At 42.3% G+C, this 25,746-nt stretch overlaps 2 protein-coding genes across 5 annotated transcripts in view; one reads left to right on the plus strand and one right to left on the minus strand.

Moving 5' to 3' along the window:
- Positions 1–560: 560 nt before the first annotated feature.
- lrp3 (low density lipoprotein receptor-related protein 3) lies at positions 561–15,565 on the plus strand. Of its 4 annotated transcripts, XR_013778733.1 has the most exons (8): positions 561–905; positions 4,723–4,861; positions 4,942–5,147; positions 6,443–7,059; positions 7,944–8,416; positions 10,632–10,764; positions 10,994–11,948; positions 13,873–15,565. XR_013778733.1 is itself a non-coding variant. In XM_079339097.1 (7 exons), exons 1-7 carry the CDS (start codon positions 839–841, stop codon positions 11,843–11,845), a joined length of 2,487 nt encoding a protein of 828 aa, XP_079195223.1. In that variant the 5' UTR covers positions 561–838; the 3' UTR covers positions 11,846–12,698. The 4 variants fall into 4 exon arrangements, 3 of the variants coding, with proteins under 3 accessions (XP_079195223.1, XP_079195224.1, XP_079195225.1); XM_079339097.1 differs by lacking the exon at positions 13,873–15,565 and having other exon boundaries at positions 10,994–12,698; XM_079339098.1 differs by lacking the exon at positions 13,873–15,565 and having other exon boundaries at positions 4,726–4,861; positions 10,994–12,698.
- Positions 15,566–17,756: 2,191 nt separating this feature from the next.
- slc7a10a (solute carrier family 7 member 10a) overlaps positions 17,757–25,746 on the minus strand; it is a 29,545-nt gene continuing 21,555 nt past the window's right edge. Inside the window, exons 4-11 of the mRNA XM_079338720.1 lie at positions 25,343–25,468; positions 24,953–25,106; positions 24,634–24,757; positions 22,565–22,668; positions 22,364–22,460; positions 21,268–21,417; positions 19,639–19,816; positions 17,757–19,528 (exon numbers count right to left, since the gene is read on the minus strand). Of these exons, the coding sequence (XP_079194846.1) occupies positions 19,428–19,528; positions 19,639–19,816; positions 21,268–21,417; positions 22,364–22,460; positions 22,565–22,668; positions 24,634–24,757; positions 24,953–25,106; positions 25,343–25,468 (1,034 nt within the window). The 3' untranslated portion in view covers positions 17,757–19,427. The remainder of the gene's footprint in view (positions 19,529–19,638; positions 19,817–21,267; positions 21,418–22,363; positions 22,461–22,564; positions 22,669–24,633; positions 24,758–24,952; positions 25,107–25,342; positions 25,469–25,746) is intronic.

Genomic DNA, 25,746 nt, shown 5'->3' on the forward strand with positions numbered 1-25,746 from the left:
TAATACTTGCTTATAATAGCTGTAAATACATTATTTTTATTTTATTCCTCGATATTCTTGTTTTTCATATGAATGCTTCTTCTCTTTTACAGCTGCAACTTTTGAATTTCTGGAGATCAATAAAAGATTATCTTATCTTGTGTTTTACTTTTTTTATAGCATGCTATTTTGTATATTGTATTGGTCTGACTTTTTATCATTGAGCGTGTTTGGTATTGTTACCTGTGGATCTGTTATTGAGTGTTTTTAAAGGCCCGTCTAGCGAGACATTTCAAATCAGCTTAAGCTATAAAAACTGTTGTGTGTGGCATAAGTTTACTCACTTCAGTCTCTGTACAAATAAATATTACATGAATAAATAAATCTATGCAACGACTTTACATTTAACAACAAGAATCAATTCACCTCCAAAAAGGGCAACATGTTGTTTTGACATAGCTTTTAAGGCCCTGGGTTTAAGACAATAGTTTTTACTTAATTACAGAGCAGCTCACAGTGACACACACACACACACACACACACACACACACACACACACACACACACACACACACACTTTGGGGTCTCAGACGCTTTTAAAGCCTCACTTGACGATCACATGTTGCTTTTATTGTGAAGGGACTGACCGGAACTTGTTTGTTTTCTTCCTTTAACTCGACTCTATTTTCTCCAGGCTCGCTTTAAAGGACACAATGCTTTTTTTCCACGGAGGGGACCTCTCTTTGTGTGCGGTGTGTATGAGCTGAAAACAGACACAGGAGCCTCTCTGGAGGACTCAGATGTCGAACAAACCGCAGGAATCGTGTCCGAGATAATAGCAGAAGTCCCCGTTGGAGCCATGGGACCGACGGAGCTGCTGCTGCTGCTTGGAGTGCTGTGGCTGCGCTCTGCTCTGCTCTGTGCAGGTGAGACACAACAATGCATCCACACCGCTCTCATGTTTACATGCACATCTGTGCACATACCTCCATAATCCGTGCTGTTAATCCCACACGAGGAATATGCACGTGTGAAAAAGAGTGAAATGATCAAGGGAGGATGTTTGACATCTGCTGGTGCTGCCTGTTTATTATTCTCGGAGGTGTTGTAGGTTATAAACCCTTTTATATCCTTGCCTATCACAGCAGAGATCTTCTATAAAACGTGATGTTCACACCCAAACAGCAGTGGAAGTAAATGTAACTCGTGGTGTCCCCGGTGTCACTCTGATAAAGTGCTGTGATATGTGAAGACGCGCTGTTTTCATTGTTGTGATCGGATGGATACATGATGAGGAGGCTCTCGTGCTGAAGAAACCCGCGGAGGTATCGATCTGTGGTGGGTAAACGATCAGGGTTATTGTGGAAACATGGATGCTCTTTCACAAATGTGATGCTGCTATCAGCATTACATCACTGCTGCTCTGCAGACAGTCAATCCCTCTCCAGCAGCTCCCTCCCCCTCCCTCTCTCTCTATTATCATATCCTGCACTTGTGTCGGCATGAAAGCAACGAAGAAGACTGTGTGTGTGTGTGTGTGTGTGTGTGTGTGTGTGTGTGTGTGTGTGTGTGTGTGTGTGTGTGTGTTATAGAGAAGGAGAGCTGACAATTTATCACACACATCCTTAAACACAATCTCTCCAAAATACTTGCCGGTACTTGTTCGACCTGGCTTCTCTTCTCTCTCTCTCTCTCTCTCTCTCACACACACACACACACACACACACACACACACACACACACACACACACACACACACACACACACACACACACACACACACACACACACACTTAAGCCCAATCAACTTCATAGCCATAAATGAATATGTATTAGTTTGAAGTTGAAGTCAGACACTCTTCAGTTTCAGATGATGCCGTCTTCCTCTGGTTCTCCTTTAAGTCTGGCTCATGTTCTGATACTATTTCTTCTTTCCTGATTCACATACAGAACAGACACTTGAGTCTATGAAGTACTCCTCTGATATTTGAGCTTTTAATTATCTATTAAGAATCGAACTGTATGCTAATCTGGTATGGATGTGACATGATTTTTGTTAAAGCAACCTGACCTGTCTCGGTACACTGAAGGAACGCTAAAGCTGTTTTCTTGTTTTGAGTTACTTGAAGTACGAGTTTGTTTGACACGACCTCATAATCACGAGCTAAATCTGGAGCTTTAAGATTTTACTTAAAAACATTATTAAAATAAACGGTATTGAGAGATTACAAATTCTTCCATAAAAATCCTTTAAAAACACTTTTATTAACGGTGTGTGTAAAATGATCATGGAGACCTTTTTCTGCAGAGGAGCATGCACCAGACTTGATGGTAATATATGCTGCTCACATCCTTATGGGTGCTTTGACTTTTGATATTTTACATCTTGCTGAAACCTGCCGGTTTAGAAAGAAAACTAGCTGAGTGAGCGACGCCTCGCCTTAAAAACTCGACTGCTGAGAAGAGTGATTTAGATTTTTCTCCTCAGATGAAAGGGCATGCTGGTGCTTCATCCATTTCATTTACTGAGTCATCTCCACTTGATTTCCTGAGATCTCGACTGATGTATGTCACATCCCCAGAGTTACAAAAGAACAAAACAGGCTGAGCTCAGTGTGGGCATACACAGTGACCTTCCTGTTCTGTGTCTGAGATCGACAGATAATTATCCAGTACCGTTAGAAAAAAAGCAAATCTGATAAAACAAAAACGATGAAGTCAAGATCTGGAGAAAATAACCTGATGATGGGAAAGTGGATGTATGGATGCATGTCTGCTCTGGGTTTCCGTAGCTGTGCTCTGAGTTCAAACTTAGACTTTGACTAAACTTTATTGATCCTTTGGGATGAAACAAACTTTTGACAGGTGAGCAGCAAAGACGGCATGCTGTTTTCTACACATGTTCATGTAAAGCAGAGTTTTTAAATGTGCCTCCTTGTGTCTCTCTGCCACTGGCTTCACTGATTCATCATGACAGCTTGAAACAAACGCACACTCAGCAGAAGTGCTGTGTGACCACGCTGGACGACCACTTCAAAGCTGTTCGCTTTGCGTGTTGCCTCTGTGGTTTTTTAAGAGGCTCGTTAGACGGTGTCTCCTTCTTCGGTTTCATTTCGACTGGCTGGAAGCAGCACTTGTGATTAATATTGAAAATTGGTTGCTTTATGTTTTGGTCATCTTTAGGTTTTTAAAGAAACGAGCCCACATTGCACAGTTCACTAGCTGTACATAATGTCCCTACAGATGTCCTCTCATCATCTGTGACAAGGAAACATTTATGTTATTTTCAAGTTATATTTTAGGGATGGAATTTTTTTTTTTGGTCTGATACAGATATCCTTATCAGAGGGAGAAAAAAGGCAGACACTGATATATCGTTCGATATCTTCATGAGATAGAAAAGAAAATGTGGACATACACATTTACTGTGTGGATCCCTTAAATGCAGTTATTCAACACTCGTGAAGAAAAGGTAGATACTCCACTGAAAAGTATCGGTGTATGTTCGTGAATCACCGCGTGGCACTGTGGAGAGAGAGGATTTTGGACTGGTGAGTAAATCGAGCAGCTGATACTGATAGTCACTTGATAGGACTGAACAGACAGTCAGGACTGACATGCAGCGAAGGGCCGAGGTCACAATCGAACCCACGGCCGAGGACTATAGTGTCTGTTCATGGGGCACGCGACACATCTGCTATACAGCCCCAAAAGAAACGCACTATTTGGACGTGAGTTGAATTATGTGATCTAGGCTGAGATTTTCCTCTCTCTCTCTTTCTCTTCCACATTTCCTGTGCAGTCTCTGATTTGGAAATGGACTTTTCTGTGGCTGTCATTGAAAAAGGAGTTTTCTTAAGTAGAGCTGAACAGTCTCCTCCGATGCCCTGCTCTCCCTGGTATTGACAGTAGTGCTGCCTGATCGTGAATCAATTTATACACCAGAGACAAATCTTCAAATCTAAGAAAACTGTGAGAGAGCCAGTGGGTTATTATTGGTTGACTTCAGTGTATCGATGCAATAATCCAGCGTGCATTTAAACACAGCAGCTCTGCTCTGAAACAGTCACACACACACTCACAGCAACAACAAGCTGCCACCTGCAGCCAGGCCTCCGCTGACATGATTCAAACAGCAACATTGTTTTTTCAAATCTTCAGTGATGTGTGTAGAAAGGGGCTACCCCGCTAAACCTTACTCCTCTGTGAAGCGTCTGCGATTTCAGCCCACGTCTTGTTCTTCATGTGAGAGAAGCACAATCCTTTCATCTGGACTTCTCTGTTTCACAAAGAGCTGTGAGACTGTTGGCCTGAGGGCTTCATCCCCTGCTCTTTCTGGAGCTCTGCGGGATTACTGCTGGTGCTTTTCTTGTTCCCAGGTGTGAAGCTGTGAGGCTGTTGCCTTGGCTCCAGGTGTGACTGGTGCTGCTTCTGTTTGAACCACCATGTTATCAGCACAGAGATCCTCCGAGAGGCAATGCAGTCTTCTTTTGTATCGCACCGACCTAAGACAGTAAATGACCTGGATTTTGAGGTTGACTGTGTTCGTCCACTTGGCGGCGTCTTTTTTTTCTGTCATTGCTCAGCTGCTGAGACTCCCTCTCCCATAAGACCAGAGAATGCTGCGCTGTAAGGGAGATGTGGAATAATCAAACTAGGAACATTATAAGGGCAGGTGGTGTTGAAAAGAGTGCACGAGTGACCGACATTACTAACGTGTAAACCTGTCTGTTTGTTACCCAGCAGGCTGCAGCGAGCGGATGGAGGTCCACACCGAGCGGAGAGGTGTGATCTACAGTCCCTCCTGGCCTCTGAACTACCCTCCTGGAGTAAACTGCAGCTGGCACATCCAGGGAGGTCAGGGAGAGGTCATCACCATCAGGTAGGGTCTCTCGCACGTACAGATTTACAGGTGAAATGTTTTGCTCCAAAGCGCCTGAAATAATCCACGTCGTGTTCCAGTTTCCGTAACTTCGACGTGGCGGATTCTGGGAATTGTTTGGGAGACTGTCTGCTGCTGACTCCGACCTTAAATGGGGACTCCAGGCTGTGTGGCTCCGCTCTGCCCCCGCCCTTCATCTCCACCAGGGGGCGTGTGTGGCTCTATTTCCACTCTCAAGCTAACAGCTCTGGGCAGGCTCAGGGCTTCCGACTCTCCTACATCAGAGGTAAGCTGGACAGGGAGCTCAGACAGCCTGTTTTAAGTCCGACTCTTCATGCACGTTTACAACGTGAACCGACGAAGGCATACTTTGGTTGCTCTCTCATCTCTTTAACCAGAAGTTAACGATACGAGCATTAGGTAGGGCCCTTACGAGCTAAAGGAGGAGCATGTTGTGACTGGTACACTGTTAGCCATCCACACTGGTAGCTGTGTTTCCATAGCAGGACCAGAGGGGGAAGTCGGTCCTTTTAACCGCAGTAAGCAGGTCCTAAACGATGTCCCTGCTCATTTTATTTTACCTCCAAAAAGTTGTCGCTCAAAGTCAAACTTTCCTAAAGTACAAGAACTTTGTTGATGAGGCCTTCACTGTAACGCTGCACATTTATTTCAGTGTTTTGAGGGTTATTTGTTGGGCTCTTGAGAGGAATGGAAGATGTCTCTGTACATGTGACGTAGGATTGAACCACTGAGCTAAAGCAGCGCTCCAAACAAGTTCCCTGGGGGATAAAGCTCTGGTTCCTTTGTGAGAAGACATGACTTTACTTTCAACACTTAAACTCAGTAAAACAAGACAAGAATTTTATTGTTTTAATATCAGGTTATTGTTTTTTTTTAATTTCGAGGCTTCATCCCCTGTGTACTATAACTGATAATAACGTTTTATGACTTTATAGTGACTCACTCCGGGAGTTTCACAATTAGAAAGTGAGGATAGGCTGCACTGAAGAGAACTAAACACGTTAGACGCGTCTGTATAAAGTCCATTTCCTCTCTTCAAGTGGAAGCTGCTCATTTACAGTTCTTATGTTTGACTGTTGAAGCTGAGAATTTAAAATGTGTTAGCAATCCACTTTAATATCTTTTCCTTTTGTGTTAAACAACAACAACAACACAGTCTCTGTTCAAACGGCCTACCTTTAAAGCCGTTTTATGAAAGATGCATTTCTGTGCTTAACAAAAGACTCGACTGACAAAAAGGTCAAATAACCTGCTTATAAAACGGTGGTCATTTTAGAAGCACAAACTGGACAGACTAAGGAATGAGTATGAACTGCATGTCTGTGTCTGGGACAGGACTTAAAGAAGTGTGTCTTTATTCTCTTTATAAATGATTTAAGGGCCCTCAGGCTGCCAGTGGTAAGCATTTTATTTTTGGGGATGCTGTTTGCTCGTTTTAGAGATGGCTGTATTTTGTGCGTCCATCCTGACATAAATGTCTTGCTTTGTGTAGTTTGAATCTTTCTCCTAAGTGTTGGTAGCTGCTGGTGTTACAGTCTGTGGGTTTTCTCTCGTCTGCAGGTCACCTGGGTCAGAGCAGCTGTCAGTCTGATGAATTTCTCTGTGGGAATGGAAAGTGCCTCCCTCGCTCCTGGAAGTGCAACGGTCAGGACGAGTGTGGCGATGCCACTGATGAACGCAGCTGCTCGCCTCCTCCCACCGAAGCCCAGCCGGGCCTCTGTCCCTACGGCTCCGTGCAGTGCACAGAGGCTCAGTCCACTCGCTGTCTGCCCGCTGCTCTGCGCTGCAACGGAGCCAGAGACTGTCATGATGGCACAGACGAGCTGGGCTGCCCCGACACCACCTGTGGGAAACGTCTGGGGAACTTCTACGGCTCCTTTGCTTCGCCAGATTTTTTCCGCGCTAACAGGAGCGCTGTGGTGGAGCTAAGGTGTTCCTGGTTGCTGGACACACAGGACCCTAAGCCCATAGTGCTGCAGCTGGACCTGCAGCTGGGCCCAAAAGACTCGCTGCATGTGTACGATGGCCTCCTGCAGCGGGCGGAGCACCTCCTACAGGTGTTGTCCTATCATAACAACAGGCGTCCGGCACTGCTGGAGTCCAGTCGGGGACAGATGAGTGTTTTGTACATGGCCCAGCCTCACAGCCCAGGACATGGATTCAATGCCACATACCAGGTACAGCACACTGAGTCTATCACATCCTGTTTTAAAACAGTTCTTCTATTTCTAGATGTCATTCATCTCAGTCGCCTCGCATTACTTTAAACGACAGTGATCAAACACTGTATGCACACATACTGTAGAAGCACAGACTAAAACTTATTTAGAAGTCAAAGTGAAAAAGTTCAGGCTCTGATAGGAGTAGAAACAAAACGTAGCTCTCTGATGCACGTCTCTACTCTAACTGAAGCTTCTTATATTGGGAGAATATTTCACTTTGTTTATTCTAACTTCAAGTAAAACAAGAGAATAATGTGTAAAACACTGAACACTTACTCTGCTTCAGAGTCAGAATCAGTTAAAGGGGGACGACCTCTGAATCTGCTCTACAGTCTTCTGCTGTGTTGGCAGTGTCCCTTTCATCCATCGGGCTTCAGGTTTTCCCTGATCGTTCGTGGACAAAGCATAAACCAGTGGAGTGGACATGTTTACTATCAATCAATCAATCAATCAATCTATCTTCATTTGTAAAGCGCCAACTCATCACAGCTGTTACCTCCAGACACTTGAGATAGGAGGAGGCTAAAGGTCAGCCTCAACTCCACCACTTTGCATCCATCGATTAAAGGTTAGGGTGAGACTGTGTGTTGAGGCCAAAGTAAGAAGAGAGGAAACTAGAATGTATGATAGAAAGTAGAGAATAAAAGTTCTAAAAGAGGGCAGACATCTGATATTGTTACCTACCCCCGGTCTTTCTCTCAATACTCATTAGTTCTGCTTTTCTAAGGAATCAACTCCTTCTCATGTGTAACATTGATTATTTGATCTCTTGCTCCAACACAAAAACGATGATAAATCACTTTGTGTCCAGACAGTGAAGTACTCCTCCTCTCTCCAAGGTTAAAGGTTACTGTTTTCCTGGCGAGCGTCCCTGTGGCAGTGATCAGGGCTGCTACTCCGAACGCCAACGCTGTGATGGCTACTGGCACTGCCCCTCAGGCCGCGACGAGGAGGACTGCCCGACGTGCTCGGACGGGGAATTCCCGTGCGAGGGAAGCACTGGAGTGTGCTACCCCGCCTCCGAGCGCTGCAACAACCAGAAGAGATGTCCGGACGGCTCGGACGAGATGAACTGCTACGACTGCCAACCCGGAAACTTCCACTGCGGGACCAACCTTTGCATCTTTGAGACGTGGCGCTGTGACGGGCAGGAGGACTGCTTGGATGGGAGCGATGAGAGGGACTGCATGGCTGCGGTGCCCAGGAAAGTGATCACGGCGGCCCTGATCGGCAGTCTGGTGTGCAGCCTCTTGCTGGTCATCGCCCTCGGCTGTGCCCTCAAACTCCACTCGCTCAGAAACAGAGAGTACAGGTGAGGACAGCACACCTCAGTCTTACTTCTTAGTAAAGCCTCCTGACTGGTCCCCTATTATTATAAAAAATAAAAAATAAACTGCTCAGGAATACCCCATCAGGTCCCATGTTTAAATGCCCTTTTTCACCGCAGAAAAATAAATATTAAAATAATTATTCTGAATGTTACAGCTGTTTTTCATTATTTTGTGATAACTCTACATGGTGGAACTTTTTTGTTTTCCGTAAGGCCCTGTGTCCACCTTGTGTTTTTTTCTTAGCGTTGGCGTCTTTTCTCAGTTGTTTTCTGAGCGGAGAGCGTTCACAGCAGATAGCGACCGCGTCTTTCAAAGCTCTTCGCTTTATTTGTGCGGCTGCTCCAAGCGCTCAAGTTGAAAATCTCTCGACTTTCCGGAAAGGTGCTGTCTAGCTCATGCCGCTCTTTTTCAAATCTAAGATATTCCCCCTTGTTTTTGCCACCTACAGATCGTGCCTTGTACCCACATCCGTTCTGATCCGTGTCTGATCGGCTGTGACTGTTCAGGATCAGTTGTTTGTGGTTTAATGCGTGGTGGGCTACAGTATAGAAAGCAGCATATCAAACTGGACCACTGACACCCTGAAACACAGCTGGGAGTATTAGGGGTTATTATTGACAGGTCAAACTGTCTTTTATTAGCAGTTGAAACTTTCCTCGCTCTCGTCGTTTTCGTGAAGGATGGACCCTGTTGTTTGTTTTACTCAAGAAACTTACAGAAAAAAGGCCTTAAGCGTGATGCATACGTCTGCGTATTTCGACGCATGGCTGAGCTGACTGACAGGTGGAAGCTTTGTAAGTGTTCACCAGGAGGCTTAAGACCTGCTGCAGTTCCACCTCTTTGCCTTTTTTGGATCGATCTCAAGTTATACTAAGATAAGGTTTCTCAGGAGACCGCCACCATTGGGCTTCGTAACCCCTCTTCAGAAACCAATCGGCGACGTCAATGAGCCTACATACATTTATGAGACCTGGACGCAGCGAGCCCAGCTAGTAAGCATGGTATTAGAACGGCTCAGTAAATCCTTAAAAGTCCTCACCTCACACTCTCACGTTTGAGCTCCTTCGCTCTGGGAAAAAGAACATACCTGGGCTTCTGCTCCTCCTGTTACCTTTGACAAGCTCAGTTTGTCATTTTGATTTGCATAAAGGATAAGAAAGATTTAAGATTGTATACCTAGATTATGGATGATGTTCATGTCTTACCGTGTGTATCCCATAATGCTACGTCACAGCACTTTGTTGGACTCATCTCATGCTGTTTCAAATTGTCTCAGCCTCAGCTGGTAAATGTCTGTCTGAGTGTTTCAGATATCATCTTTTATGTATCAGCGGTGTCTTCATACCTCCTGCAGATCGAAATGCTCTCAGGAAAAATAATTGAAGTTGAAGTTATATGGAGTAGTTGGTGTAGTATTGTTGCTCACAAAATAGACATCTACAAAGTGTCCTATATGACAGGTGTCTAGTGTGTCTTCTTTGTCTGTCCTGTCTAACTAAATATAAAGAGAGAAGTGTAGAGAGAAAGGGAAGCAGCAGAACAGATGACAGTCGAACTGTGTGGGCAGCTTAAGCCACAGACATTCAAGGAGGGAGCTGTCACACGCTGCTCACGCATGCAGTGTGTCCCAGGCATCAAAGTGATTCATCTTAAACAGCATGCGGTTTCAAAGAACATCGTCTCACACAGGCTGTTGTCGCATCATCATGCTGTGCGAGTTACATGAGAGGGGATGAAAGGTGAGTGGAGACGAGGGCCAAGAATGGATGGACGGGTGAGAAAGATGATGGACAGGTGTCAGCTGGTGATCGATGCACTGGAGGTAATCAGAGGGGTCGAGATTAAGATGAGCTTTTATCGTCCCAGCGGGAAATTTGCCTTGGACTTCACTGGAGATTCAGGGCGTGAGAGCCATTTCTTCTGTGCTCTGCAGGCTCAGAAAAGACGGACGGTAGTGACAAGAAGAAAAGCGTTTGGGAGCAAGGGGGTTTAAAGACAGTCGAATGGAAAGGAATCGATATTGTTAAAACATTAAGTGTGGGAGTTGGATGTTTTCTTGGCACGTTTCTTTGTTCGTAAATGTACCGGTAGTAATAAAACTTTTTGTATAGCGCATCTGCCACTCAGTCTGTATAAACTCCTCTTCTGGTCTCTTTTCCTCCATCCTGCCGCCTGTCCACTCTCTCTCTTTCTCAGAGCTTTTGAGACTCAGATGACTCGCATGGAGGCCGAGTTTGTTCAGAGAGAGGCTCCTCCTTCATATGGACAGCTCATTGCTCAGGGTCTTATTCCACCAGTGGAGGATTTCCCTGTATACAACCCCACACAGGTAGTGCATTTATACAACTGTACTTTTCTAAAACTCTCTTCATGTATTACCTGTATGAACGTTAAATCTCTAAATCTTAGATACATGATTTTACATTAATGTTGTAAATAAATATGACCAGCACACCACATCCTATGAGATGAGGATTCACAAAACACAAATGATTAACTTACCAGGTTAGATTGAAAGGTATTTATAGTTTCTCCTTGTCCTCTTCTCTGTCCACCAGGCCTCTGTGTTACAGAACCTACGGCTCGCGATGCGCAGGCAGATCCGACGTCATTCGACAAGGCGCACAACCTCCTCCTCCTCTCGTCGGCGTCTCGGACATCTCTGGAATCGCCTGTTCCCGAGTGGAGGGCGTTTCAGAGGCAACGCCCCCCTGCTTGACCCCCCTGGAGAGACACAGATCACACTGGGGCTTCACAGCTACCATACTGTCAGTGTGCATGGGGCCCAGGCCACGCCCAGGTCTGGAGTCAGGTCTGGGGTTGATGTTGATGTACGGAGAATGCCGGGGCTGGACCTGCATTCCTGCACGCCAGAGAGCCCGGCGTCACCTCTCTCTTTTCACTCTGTGGACAGTCCAGAGACGGAGGAGATGTCACCTGTTAGCAGGGAAAGCAACAGGGCTTCACAGTCTGAGCCCCCCACCCCTGTTCAAAGTGAGTCTTCATCCCATAGCGGACCCCCTTTTACTCCCCAGGAAGCCTCTGTACCCCCATGCCCCCCTCGTGCATCTAGGAAACTGGTCCTCGAGCTTGCTGTGAACCTCAAGGGTGTTTCCTTGAGACGTTACTCCCCACTGGGGCCCTTGTCCCCCATCTCCCCCTCTGTGTTTCCCAGCAGCTCACAGGTCTCCCACCCTCACTCGCAAGGGCGTGAGGTGACTTCACCCTCTGAGCCCTCGTCTTCCTCTGCTGTGAAAGGACAGGACAGCCATTTCACTGTGGAACTGCCAAGCAGAGAAATAAGCCACAGGAGCGAGGGGAGGAGGGAGGAAAAGAGCAGACTGTGCAGGTTGAGCAGGGCCTTCAGTGACGAGGGGGGGGACTCAGGGAGGGAGACAACGCCATGCTAAAGTGTAGAGGAAGATCATCTCCTCCCCCCTCAATCTGACGAGACCTGCTGTCTGCAAAATGTGCTTTGCTGAAGTGTCCTTGAACCCCCTACCAGATGCGGAGGTCAGACCCTTACCGTAGCTCTCCTCATGGAAAAAAATTAGTTTGTTAATAATCCATAAAACTCTGCACATGCACAAAATCATACTTATGCAGTCATTTCCTCCATTGAAAAAAAACCAGCGTTGATTGTTCCTTTGTTCTATGTTTTGACGTAAATGTCCGGTTTTATTAAACAGGAGTGTGACTCCCTCAAAATTGAAATAAGAAACAAGCTGAAAATTATCCATCAACATAAATTGTTCCAAAAAGATAAAAATCTAAATGTTGGCCTCCTGAACCAAAACCAGAAAATTTTTTCTTAAAGCGCCAAAGCAGCCTTTGTGTTGTTACCCAGAGCCATTATGCACCGCTTTATACTGTGAACCAGAAAAGCCTGTTAAAAAGTCCCATAGGAATTTATCTGATTAATTATCTTCCACTCGCTTTTATTCACAGTTTATTGTATGAGGTGGAGCTATTCTTATCCCTCTAGGGCTTTGTTGTTGTACTAAAGGGTAAATATATTTTACTTCTTTAACTTTTAAGTAAACAACATACCAAAACCAACAGGGATTTTCTCCAACAACTTTTTAAGCCCGTTTGTTTGTATGCTTTCAATAAAGGAAACAAAAAAGAGCCCAGCACTACAAGGAAATGTCAGGAAAGGTGTTTCAAATAGGAGTTCATTGTGTATGAGTTGATCTTTTTTTCATCTGCAGATTACTCCACAACATAATTGCCGTCCAAAGCAATCCTGTAGACCCCTTTGTGACATCAGTAACAGTAACCCCTCCTCCAGGTGGTCGACCCCCCCACAGCTCTGTGGTCCTGTATGTCCTGCCTTCTCACTGTAAACAATCCGGCATGGTACACGAAAGCCCAAGCCCTTCGTAGAGGGGCGTGTTTGAAGATAGCTCATTTGAATTTAAAGCTACAGACACAGAAACAGCCTGTTCTGAGGAGGGCTGAAATAGAAGGGGTTAAAGACATGATAAAATACAGGATCAGAGTGGATTTTGTGGCAAGAAACTTCACAGACGTGCTATCTGGAGCTCTGAGACTTGTTTAAACTTCTTGAAAAAGAGGATAATATGTGACCTTTAAATATAAAGATTCTGCTGCATTCATTAGCTTTTTAGCTTAGCTTAACTTATCACAATATAAACGGCTAACTTGACTCAGTTTGAAGGTAACAAATTAAAGTTGCCACCAAATGGACCTTGTTACTGTCAAACAGAATGAAGTTTGACTTCTCCACTGTTTCAGCCTTCATGCGTTAAAATGAATGCAGTCCCAACTACATTAGAGTGGTAATGATTTGGTCATGTAACTCTTGGGATGTCAGTGGACACTTGTGCCAGATCTCTGTCAGTATATATTCAACATGAACTGTACGTGCTCGGTTATACTTCAAGCTCTCAAGAAAGCTCATTCAGTTTCACATTATTTTTCAATACACGTCTACAACTGAGTTCCCCTCAAGGCTACAAAAAGGCTCAACACTGAGAAGTTCAGTGGCTGATCTTCGGGATGTTTTTGGGTTTTCCATTTCCTCAGAAACATTTGAACACAGATGACTCATCCTGCACTCAGGGGCAAATAAGATAAGATAAACTTTTATTCATCCCAAAATGGGGAAGTTTACAAAACAGGCTTTTTGTTTTTGATTTCCCGCCCCCCACATTACACAAACAGCAGGGGCAAGTTTGCAGTTGGGGATTGCCACTGTGTTTATGTTCTCACATATAACTCTTTTCTAAACACAAGTCACCCCTTGAAAAAAACAAAAAGAACTATGAGAGATGTATTTTTAAATTCAGCTTTTTAAAGTAATTTAAAAAAAAACAATCTTAGATGGAGACAGAGGTTGTGATGAAAATGTATTCCATGTAACTCTGCTCAGCCCTCATCCTCCTTAAATCAACCCTACGTTTTCTCCCTGCAGGTAAAATGAATTCAGCACGTCCTGATTTCAAGTCAATGCAACAAATACTTCATGGTAACATCTACCAAATGATGGACACTGAATATAAAACTGATGAAAAGTCCTCTTCCTAGCTGTAAATTCACAGTGCTGCTGTGTGCAGACTAAATGCTGGTTGATTCCCTCAGAAATTAATTTCTATTCTGGGGGATTTTTTACAACGGGGAAACTTCACGAAGACTTCTGTTTCTCTGTCTTCTTCGGGGGTCCTGTACATTATATTTCTCTCTGCCTTGACAAGCATTGACCTTGAATAACCTTTGAAGCCTGTGTTTGACGATTTTGTAAAGCTTGTTTCTCTGAGGTATGACACTGGTATGTTATCACTGCTGGATTTCTAAAGAATGTATCACTTGTTAAAATCGTTGACTTTCTTCATCTTCTGCTGCAGGATTTTGAAACAGAATGGCAAAGTCAGAACACAAAGCTTGGGTTTGTAAAGTATGGGAAATAGCCAGAAGCCAAATTCCCCTTGACGTCTTGCTGCAGTAAGGTTTCTGTTATAAATGCACACGTCTCCTGCTGTCTTTCCTCTGAGCGAGCTGAATGTGCCATGCTACCCTCATGAGCTTCCTTCTTATAGAAGTTTTGTCATAAAAGGCTGCTACATGTTATGTGCCATTTGAGATATTTCCATATACCCTCACACGATATTCTTTCCCTTCACGCTCATATTATGAAATGCATATCTGCTAGCTCAATCTAAGTTTTGCATCTTTTCTGTCCTTTTACTATGTACCTCATTATTTATGTTCAAATTCTCTCGTCCTACATTGAATACTTGACTTAGAGAGGAACTTTAGGCGTTGTTTGGAAAGACATTTACATATCTGCAGAATGTACCTCTTTATTTCCTTTGTAATGTACACAAGTGGGTGAACAATGCCTTAATGGTTCCTTCTTACTGTTGTAAATATAACAGACGTTTTCACTGATCAAAGTTGTGGTTTACATGTTGAAAGAGATTAGATTTGTCCGCCTATCTGGACATAGATGTATGATGTGTCGTGAATGGTACGACTGACTGATCTGCAGTTGTAGTGCACTGCTGTGTCAAGAATCTCTGGGATTATTGTGGCAAAGGATTTGCGGAAAGTTGAATATGTCTTTTGTGTCACGTTTATTTAAATGATAATCTGTATAAATCCTATTTCTTCAAGGTTTTTCAGCCAACAAAGGAGGGGGAATAATACACATTACATCAAGCGTTTAGTTGTTCTGTCATAGAACACGTTTTATTTAAACGTACTCTGGGTTTATTTCAGTTGTCTCAAACTGCTGAACAGAAGCCATGTGAAGGTCTTCTTATTGTTTATCAATTGTTCTACTTTAATATTTCATACATACACCTGAGAAATGACTGTACTTTGACTGTGTATGCACAGGGGAACACTGGATCCAGGTCACTGGTGAGTACTTAACAGTTGTCTGATGGCATTCGATCACTCTCAAGGCTCGATATGAAGCTTTGTCATCCAGAGTCTTGTGAGTTTTAAAAGCATTTCTCACATTTTGAGGACCTTTGTACATTTTGTGTGGAAAAAGGAAAACCCCCCATGATATTATGGGGTTTGCTTGTCAAAATCCTGCTCAGCCATCTGCTTATCTGTCATTGTTTTCCTGTGCCTGCAATTAATAAAATTCAAGGTCTTTATCATTTGTGTAATTTTTTGAAAAATTCTACTTACGCTTTATTCTTTGTCAGGTTTGTCTTTTGCAAAAACGCACAATCAAATAAAATGATTTGCTTAGTGCATACTGGGTGCACTATCCATATGTGTATTTAGGACTGTACAAATCTACAGGTATTAGAATATGCAGTGGCTTGCAAAAGCATTCATACCCTTTGAACCTTTCCACATCTTGTCATGTTACAACAACAAATGTAATTGTCTTTTATGTAATATACACCAACACAAAGTGACGCATAATGAAGTGGAAGGAACATGATTCATGGTTTTCTCTCTCTTTTTTTTTTACTAATAAAACACTGAAAAGTGTAGCGTGCCAAAGTATTGAGCCCCCCCTGAGTTAATTTACAGAACCGTCTTTCACAACAATTACAGCTGCAAGTCTTTTGGAGTACTGGACTTTGGACATCTGACAGCACTCCCTCTCAATGCCCTGCCAATGCGTTGCTGCATTATTCCTTTGAAAACCAAAATGAAGAGGAGTTATCTGTCTGGGAAACGATAATAAACGCTGGTTATAGGGGCCCCCAATGACCCAACAGACCCTAGAATCGCCCCTTATGGTTGTCCTGTGGACAGATTATCCCACCTGAGCTGTGGATCCTTGCAGCTTCTCCAGAGTTAGCGTGGGCTTATACCAAGGGCGGCCATGTCTTGGTAGGTTTGCAGTTCTGCTGTACTCTTTTCCATTTTGGGATTCAAACTTTTATTTATTCTCGAAAGGACCCTAAGGTTTCCCTCATTGCCAATGCCGTTGAGATTAGAAGCACAGTAAAAAACAAAGAAAAAACAACAAATACTGAAAAACCACTGATGGGATGATGGATCAAACAGTGCTCCGTGAGAAGTACAACACTTTGGTTATTTGTCTATAACCCATCCCTGCTTTAATTTTCTCAACTACTTTATCCCTGACCAATCTGCTGTGTTCTTCGGGCTTCATGATGCTGTTTGTTCACTAAACAAACCTCTGAGGTCTTCACCGAGCAGCTGCAATTATGCTGACATTAGATTACACACAGGTGGACTCAATTTATTAATTAGATGAAGGCAGTTTGCACTGGATATTATTTATGGGTATCAGAGCAAAGGGGGTTGCACTCCATACTTTTCATTGTCTTATTTGAAAAAAAGATAAGACTACATATCTTTTCCTTCCACTTCACAATTATGCGCCACTTTGTGTTGATCCATATCACATATACAATAACATACATCTACGTTTGTTGTTGTAACGTGACCAAATGTGGGAAAAAGTTTCTCATTGGCTGATAGCTGCTATGCCTCTGTCTGGCAACGTCCACGTTAGCTGAGTGAGCTAAAAGAAGTTACACTTCTTCACTAAAACTTATTCATAAACGGATGACCTTTGTTTTGGGAAGAATTGGATCCCTAACATAGACAGATCTTCTCGGTGGGTTATAAACGCTCCTGGATGTCGCACAAAGACAAAGCCGATGCCCTCACGCAGTAAGTTGCTCATCATGCCACAAGGTCGTACTGTTTCATTTTTAGAGCTGACGATGTAAAGACAATACTTGTGTCAACTGCATCGCCTCATCGAGTTTTAACAAGTAACACTAAACTGTTTGATACAAACAAAAACATCGATCCCAGGAGTGACTGAATTCTGCAGAGCCCCTGAAGTTGAACCCCCCCCCCCCCCAAAAAAACCCCATGCACTTAAGATGCATATCATTTATACTCAATTGAAGTAAAATAAAATGTTGGAACATTTTCTTTTGTCACATTTAAGTTCCTCATTTTGACTTTTTAACACAGTGAAATAATTGTCAAAATAAACTAATTTACTAATATAGTTCTCGTTCTAATTTACTTTCCATCTCATAATTTAAACTTTTAAAGACTGTGACTTCTGATCTCATTATTATGCCTTAAGATGAGCATCTTCTTATTCATCAATGCTTAGATTGCCTTTTAATTAATAGAAATGGGCTTTCATAGTCCCATGCTAGCCATTAAACAGACAAACACTTCCACATGATCTTCCTGTTTAGTCAGGAGGCTATCTACTTCCACTTCATTATGGGGTCTGTGGATTGCATTTTGCAACAAGGAAGTGACCATTTTTAACCTGCAACATGCTTAATAACTGAGACTACATTGTTGAGGACACAAGACCAACTCACTGTATTTAAGAATAAAACAATTCTTTTAAAGTTTCTATATTTAATAAGCAATTACATTGTTATGAATTTACAACTTGACACTCTTTTACAAAACAGAGGTACACCCATCAATTGTACAGTATGTAACATGTCTGAGGAATGTGATCTTTGTAGAAGTCTGGTGCACCTGTAACAGTTTTTTTTACATAGTATTTACAGATTTCAACTGAGCCAACAGCTCCTGAACATGGTAGATAGTCATACATACTGTTGTAAGTGTGCGTTTCCTTTTGTCGATATGATAATGTTGGTAATTCCCAGTATCTGTTGGCCTACAGGAGGACAAAATGCTGGCTTTTCATCACGTTAAAAAGGCCACTGGCCACACCTTTATATGTTCTGTAAGCCATAAACAGCTACGACAAGAGCTGTATGATTTTTTTTACCGAATGTAAACATTGAGGTCTCTTTCACCACTTATGCATACTGTGTTAAAGTAATAGTACCACAACGTCCGTGGGGAAATCTTTTTAACTATTGTAATTCGGGAACATTTGGATGCTGACAGAACTGAGTTGCTACCTTCGAGCACAGAAAGTCCATGGTTGGTCAATTGGACTTTTCTTTAATTATATAGTGTCAATATTTTCAAAGTCGTGGGTAATCGTCGTGGATCTTTGTCTTCGGCTGGAGCACAATTGAACATCAACAGCCAGCCATCCTTCAACGCGTCAATGTGTATTCTGTAGATATTATCAACCTGCCGATGATACTATCCGTATCATGACATCAGGTGAGACATTTAGTGTTTGCCTTAAGAGGCAAGCACCTTGAAAGAGTTCACAGTGGCAATCCCGAACATGAGAACATATCCAAATCTCAAATAAATGACAGAGAGATGGGTGAACATAAAATGTGTGGAACCTTCTGTCAAACGTGTTATAATTATGCAGCTTCTTAGAAGGTCAGCTGATTCCAAACAGCCACAAACTTCCCATCATCCTCTTGTGTCTCCTGTGCTGTGCTTAATGCTGGTATCGCTTCTGTTAAGTAGATAATCCCTGTAAGAATGACAGGAAGGCACCTACAGTTTCTCTGAGGAGAGAGTGGTAGTAGAGCAATCAAAGTACAAATAGAGCAAGGGCTGCAAACTCGAATGAAAAGACAGATACTGTAGCCAGGCAGAGAGACACAGAGATATTCATCCACAATGGTAAACGTGAGTAATTAATGAAACAGCTGAAAGCAGCAGGAGTAATAGACAAGTATTGCTAATTGCAGAGTCTGCTTGCATATTGACCTCATAGAAGTTATTACGCCATCAAAATACCCGCACAAACCAATACACTAAACCAACATATACATTTCATAAGGCACATTAGGTCAAGGATTTAGTTAAATTATAGAAACACATCTTGGATTTAGAGAACAGGACAGATTCCTTGAGTGAGCAGAACATGAGATAAAGACAGAAAGAAAACTTGGCATACATATAAGAATAATGAAAAGACAGTACAGTCAAACCAGCAAATAAAATATAAACACATTGCGCAGTTTTAGGGCGTAACCAACTAATGCCCCAATTACAACCATCTTTTTTTTTTTTGCACCGTGCAGGAACCGTTCCAAAATTGACACAAAAAGCTGGAAGTACAGATGTTGGTGTAAAAGTGGAAGTCCTGGTTGGCTGCACTGATCAATCAGTGGCTTTGGAGGCAGTGAGGGGTTCAATCTCTGAAGGGTCTTGCTGAGGAAACACAACATAACACACCTTCTGGCCAACGTATGTGACTTTTTCTGCAACACAAAACATAATAGGTGTGGTTAAACATCAAGGACAGACTTTAAATGTATGCATTTGTTTTCCTTTTTGTGTGTGTATTGTACAGTTGCAAAGACCAGCTCACCGACTATCCTGTAGACCCATTTAGGTTTGTCCTTCCACCAAACACCCACAAAGTAAACTGGGACTCCTGTCAGCATGATGACCATTCCCAGGCCACAAACCACTGGTTCAGAATACAAACTGAAGCACAGCAGCACTGCCCAAAATATCATATAGGTGATGGGGATCAACAGGTTTACCTGCACAGAACAGATACACACGGTCAACCAAAATCCTGAGGTTTGTTTTTTCTCATCACATGCCACGTGGGAACTTTGGGTATAACTGCACATAGTATTATTACACATTTGCACATTTACTATTATTCACCATGCTCATACTGTCAAACATCCCGTCCTGAAGTATTAGATGTTGTTCTAATCCTGCAGTGGTCCAGTTCAGTCAGTACTTCAGAGAACACCAAGGGGCTAGTTTTTACAAATCCTTGCACCGCCCGGGCTCATGACGGAACAGCCGTCTGTTAAAGCTGTGCATGGCCTTGATTGGTGAAGGTGAAATTAAATCATGAATTTTTTTTTTTTTATCAGCAAAGCCTTTAACTGTTTCACAACTTTATGCTGTTTTTTCTCCTATGAATGAAAATAAACTAAAACATGGACATTATATTAGTTAGCACAGCGCTTATGATAAATACCTTTAAATGTTTGTATTTAATGTATTTGCTTGAATGCTTGCAATACATTTACATTTAGCATTTAAAATATAAGGATTTAATATAAGTACGTGCTGTAGTAGAATACAGCTTGAGATAAATATGTTGCAGTGTTACTGAATGTATTGGAATTTAAGAACATGAAATAAACTAATAAGATAAAATTATGTATATATTTTGTACTTCTTGTGTTTACTTCTTTTGTTTGTCTGTTTAAAGACGTCTGTACTCCTGTCTCTCTCTCTGAGGTCCAGCCCTTTCTCACATTAATTCATTATCACAACATAAGATTATATTTTATATTAATAACAGGGAAAATTTGAATTGATTTGACAAATGAAATGTTACACACTACCCACATGCACTTTGCCTTTTTGACACTAAGGGGCGCCATATTATAATCCATTTATTTGCATGCTGACTGACATCCTCAGCCATGGTCCATAATGATCCTGCTGACGGCTCTCTCAGGTCATGTTTGATTTTTTTTTTTTTTTTTCAGATTCGCTAAGGAGGAAAGTAAAAAATAGTTAGTGTGTCTGTTCTGATATGTTATAACGTTTCGTTACTTCGGAAGTAAAAGAAGTATTGAAGTTTGGGAGTTTTAATATAAGCAGTGGCTAATGTTGTGGCCCTTCAAGACTAAATAATATTTAAATTTGATCATTGTAATGAAAATTGTTCTTGGACAGTGTGTTCTTTTCCCATAAATCCAGCCATTTTTTTCAGTGTAGTGGCTTGCCTCTCAGTGGGAACTTTACTTCCTGCTCAGCCAAGCATTACATTGCTGTTACATTGTAGCAGGATTACCATTAGTACGTGTACTAAATTAGCGTGCTAGCTAAGTTACAGTTACAATTTCTTTTCCTTGGAGACCCCTCCTGGCTGTTTTAGTTTGGCTAAGACAGGCATGTATCACTTGTTACTTCTCCTCAGTGATGTTCCTGCAGTGGATCTTTGGTTCTAGGGCTTCTGTACCTTGATGGGTCTGGCAAGGTTGGGTCTCTTTTTGCGGAGGTAGAGGAGGCTGGCAATGGTTACTCCATATGACAAATAGTTGATAAATGACACATAGTTGATCAGGTTATGTGTCTCTCCGATGCACAGGATGATGATGGTGGCAAAGCACTGTAAAAGATGAAGGCAGGGTTTAGAAAATACTTTTGATTACAATAACTTATTCTTTTTTTGTGTTTATTGAAGCTTGACCATAGACTGCATAAAACACGTTGACTTAGACCCTTGGTTTTCAAAAGTAAAGCCAATGCAGAAGAGCCTTCAACCGCCATGCTTTTAAATGTCCAGCAAGGGGAGACAGATTGCATGAAACAAGAGGAGACAAGGGGCCTACCCCTCACTTCGTTTACAACCTCAGCTAACGTTTTCCTCATGATTGTTTTATGGTCTCAATTAATCTCCAAAACAGCATGATGTTCATTTGGTGAATTATGATCCTTTTAAAATAAAACAGCAGGATATCATTTAGGGAATGGTGAACTGTGATTGACTAGTTTCTACCAAAGTAGCCTTCATACAAGATGAACTTGAGGCTTCTGAACAATGAATGATGTCAGGGTTACTCCTTTTTTTTTTTTTTTTTACTGTATAAAACATTGACTACGTTTTGTCACCCATTGGTTTTTGAAAAGGCAGTTTAAAGCTCAACAGCGGTGGTTTCCATTTCGGAAATTTGATCGATTTAGAAACAGAAAAAGAGTCATAAAAGCTTAGTCTTTAGCCTCCTCTTTAGATCTTTAGCCACAATGTGCTCACCTGTCAGTCCTTCAGAGCCATGCCCCCTGGTTATGCAAAACTCTCACCTTTAAACGCACAGTTTGTAAACTCCATCACCATGGAGCTCTTAATTAAAACAACAAAAGATGACGTCTAGGCTGGTGGGAGTTCTCTCTGCTGCTATTATACCTTTAACATAATCAGAACAGCTATATAGCTATGACATGCAGGTTTTTGAACTTTCACATTGGCTTTATTTTTTGAACGCCTGAGGTTGTTGCTTTGTTTTTCTATTTGTTCAATGAGCTTAGCTTAGTAGAGAAAACCTTGCAGTACTCACACAGACCAGCAGGGCTGGGATTGGAGTGCAGTTTTTCAGGTGGATCATGGCCAGCAGGTAGGGCAGGTGACCCTCTCTTGCTCCAGAGAAACATAACCTACAAACACAAGCACAGTTCTATCAATAGATTATCAGCTTTACACGTGCAGGTAGTAACTCTCTTAGAATTGAAGTTGAAGTAAAAAAAAAGGTGTGTGTTACCTGGAGGAAGTGAACAGATATCCGTTGATTCCTCCAAAGGTGGAGAGAGCGACGGAGATAGGCATCACCCAGGAAAACATTCCCAGCAGCTTTTCCCCGAATGTCTGGAACAACAAAACATCTGGTGGATCACATTAATGACTTTCATTGAGTGATAAACATATTGATGGATTCATCAACTCCCTCTATATAACGCTTGGACATTAGTTAGGTAGGTGCCCCAGTTACTGATGACAGTACATGAATCAGGCAATCTGAACAGTATTAAATCAGAACAAAGTAGACATTGTTTCTATATGGAGAGAGTACCAGACCATCCACTATATATTTATGATAAAATGCTTTATGAAACAAACTCCTTCTACTAGTTAGTTAGGTGAATTTAATCACCACAAACTAGTTGCATTGTAAAGTACAATTTTATAGATATTCTAAAGCATGCATTTCCTATTTTTTGCTACAACTGATCTGTAATGATTACATGCAAGTCTTACTTGGTTATGGTAGCTAGCTCGTTGAGGAACGCCATACAAGAGATCATTTCATTTATCTTCTGGTGAAGAAGTAAATGTCCTCGACAGGTCACTCATAGAGGGCCATCATTGGTGCCAAAATAACTGATCACTAACGATGTGTTGTGTGCCCTGTGGTTCACTTCTTAGCTGGATTTCAAACATGCATGTTTGTAGGGAGGTGCCCATGCAGTAATGGCTGCTTGTCATTTCAAGGTTAATAGACTGGGGTAGTAATGACGTATTTTTGTAGGCCAACCCGAAAAAATGGCGCCGGTGGTTCCTACGAAAATTCGCCTATGGGATTTTTGCATTGGATTTTGGATCTTTGCAGAAAATAACCTCTGTGTCAAACACACGTTTCTGACGCGTTGTTGTTTTGTTTAGCGGGATAATCTTTACAGATGAACATCATTTATAGGAAGTTTGAAGAGTTAATGCAGCCGAGAGAAGTAAAAAGCTAACGTTATGCGCTAGCGAACAACACCGCGGTCGATTTATAATGACGTCACGACCGTTATGCTTCATCGATCTAATCAGTGGATTTGACAAAATAGCTAAACGTTAGCTTAATAAGTTGTTTATTAACCTAATATTTGCAAGAGCACTGAAAAACATGACTAGAGGCTGTAAGGAGGATTAGGGAGAGAGTTCCTGGCGTGATGATGTTTAATGTCTGTGACAACCACTGTAGTTTCAGTTAGCTACTCGTTAGCAACCGCCGTTTAAAGTTCGCGTAAAAACTTTAAAAGTCACAAGTGGGGTCTTGGGTAAGGTAGTTTTTCTCGTCTAACAAAACGTCAACATCTCTTCACCTTGTGTTAACCACAGACCTTATTTCAGGCGTCTAAACACAAACCCATTCAAAATCCCCATTGACTTTTAGACTTAGGAACCCATGGCGCTAAAATGCTAACTCAGTTCCTGGTTTTAGGACTCAAAACTACACCAGTCTATTGCCAGGCTCATCTTAAGCAGTACGCGCGCACGTGTGTGTGTGTTGAGGGGAAGGGGGGGACACCGCTTTTTAATGATTAAAGTCATCATAGAAAACAATTGACAAACTAAACTCATGACTGTTTTGCAGTAGGTGCACTTGGATCTTATTGACTGATTAATTGCTTAGTTGTGGTCGGCCTCATGCTTTGACCTTCTGTTACAGTACAAACCATCCATACCAATCAGCTTATCTGGGACAAGTCTGCCGTCTGTCCATTGAGTCAGACCAAGATGTGGAGAAGCAGTGTTCAATTTTTGTACTCCATGTCTGGAACAAACTCCCTGAAAACGGGGCAGGTCTGCTGAGTCTCTTAGTTCTTTTTTATTTGATCTTGTTTTTTCATTTTTATGGTTCGTTTTAAATGTCCTTGTCCATTCATTTTTGTCGTCATGATGCTTTTGATGTCTTGTGAGAAGCACTTTGAATTACCATGTTGCTGAATTGTGCTTTATAAACAGGTGTGCCTTGCCGAGGATGCTCTTAAAGTTTCCAGACAGCTCTTTCTACACACTGAAAACAGCTTCATGTCTCTACTTTGAAAACATTTGTCTGCTCACCACTGCCACTGCGTTGGAGGCAAGCAGCTCCTCAGGAGTCATGGAGGAGAAGTATGCGATGTTGGTCATGGTGTAGACGAGGGTCACCAGCGGGATGGAAATGTAGATGGCGCGGGGAAGGTTCCTTCAAAAATATTGACATGAGTTCAGATAATAATTTCAAATGTGATTTACCAAACTTTCAGACGGTACTGTAGAGTTCAAGTTAAATGGCTGAACATTATGTCCCAAGGTAGAAGCGCATATGACTGAGAGTTACAAAGAGCTGTTTGGTGAGAGATACAAATGAAACAATCAGAGATTAAACAACAAGCCGTACTTGCGTGGCTCCACGACCTCCTCCGTCACGTAGTTGAGGAAGTTCCATCCGCTGTAGGCGAAAGAGGCCTGCAGGAAGGCCAGCGCGATCTGTCCCACTGAGGGGTCCTGACTGAACTCGAAGGCTGTGCTGGGCCGCAGGGCGTCGTAGTGACCTGAGGGAGGAGAGAGGAAGGTGTGAAAGGGAATGGCTGAAGAATCTTTTTTTTATTTTGAATGTTAGTCAGGGTTGTTTGATTGTGACGGTGCATTGCTGCTATGACGATTATTACATGTTTTATTCACACAAACAAATCAAGTGCTTTGTGGTACTGTGAGAAAAGACACTCAATTGTGACACAAAGACCAGGTGACATAGTGAATGAGTGAGTGAGAAAGTGAGAGAGCTTACCTCTACAGATTTGGACGATTCCGACCACTATGATCAGAACCAAAGCGAGGAGTTTTCCTACAGTGAAAACATCTTGTATCCTCGTTGCCCAGCGCACACTGGAGCAGTTGACCCAGGTCAAGAACACTGAAAGAGCAAACAGGCATGAAATGAATAACCTACTGATATCAGAGGAATACATACATTAAGTAATTCAAGAAACCCTTTTGCCTTATTGGAACTTAAACAAAAAGCATTATAAACTGTGTAACTGGTCAGCACATAAACATATACTGTACATTACATAAACAGCAGAGACGTGTTGATTCAGAATGTTTAAAGGAAACTGAGAACAAAGAACTTAAAGTATCGTTTCAAGCCAGATTTTGAGAGCTTGTAAAGGACATTTCATAAAAGAACATATT

The sequence above is a fragment of the Symphodus melops genome, assembly GCF_947650265.1.
Source record: "Symphodus melops genome assembly, chromosome: 3".
Classification (NCBI taxonomy): Eukaryota; Metazoa; Chordata; class Actinopteri; order Labriformes; family Labridae; genus Symphodus; species Symphodus melops.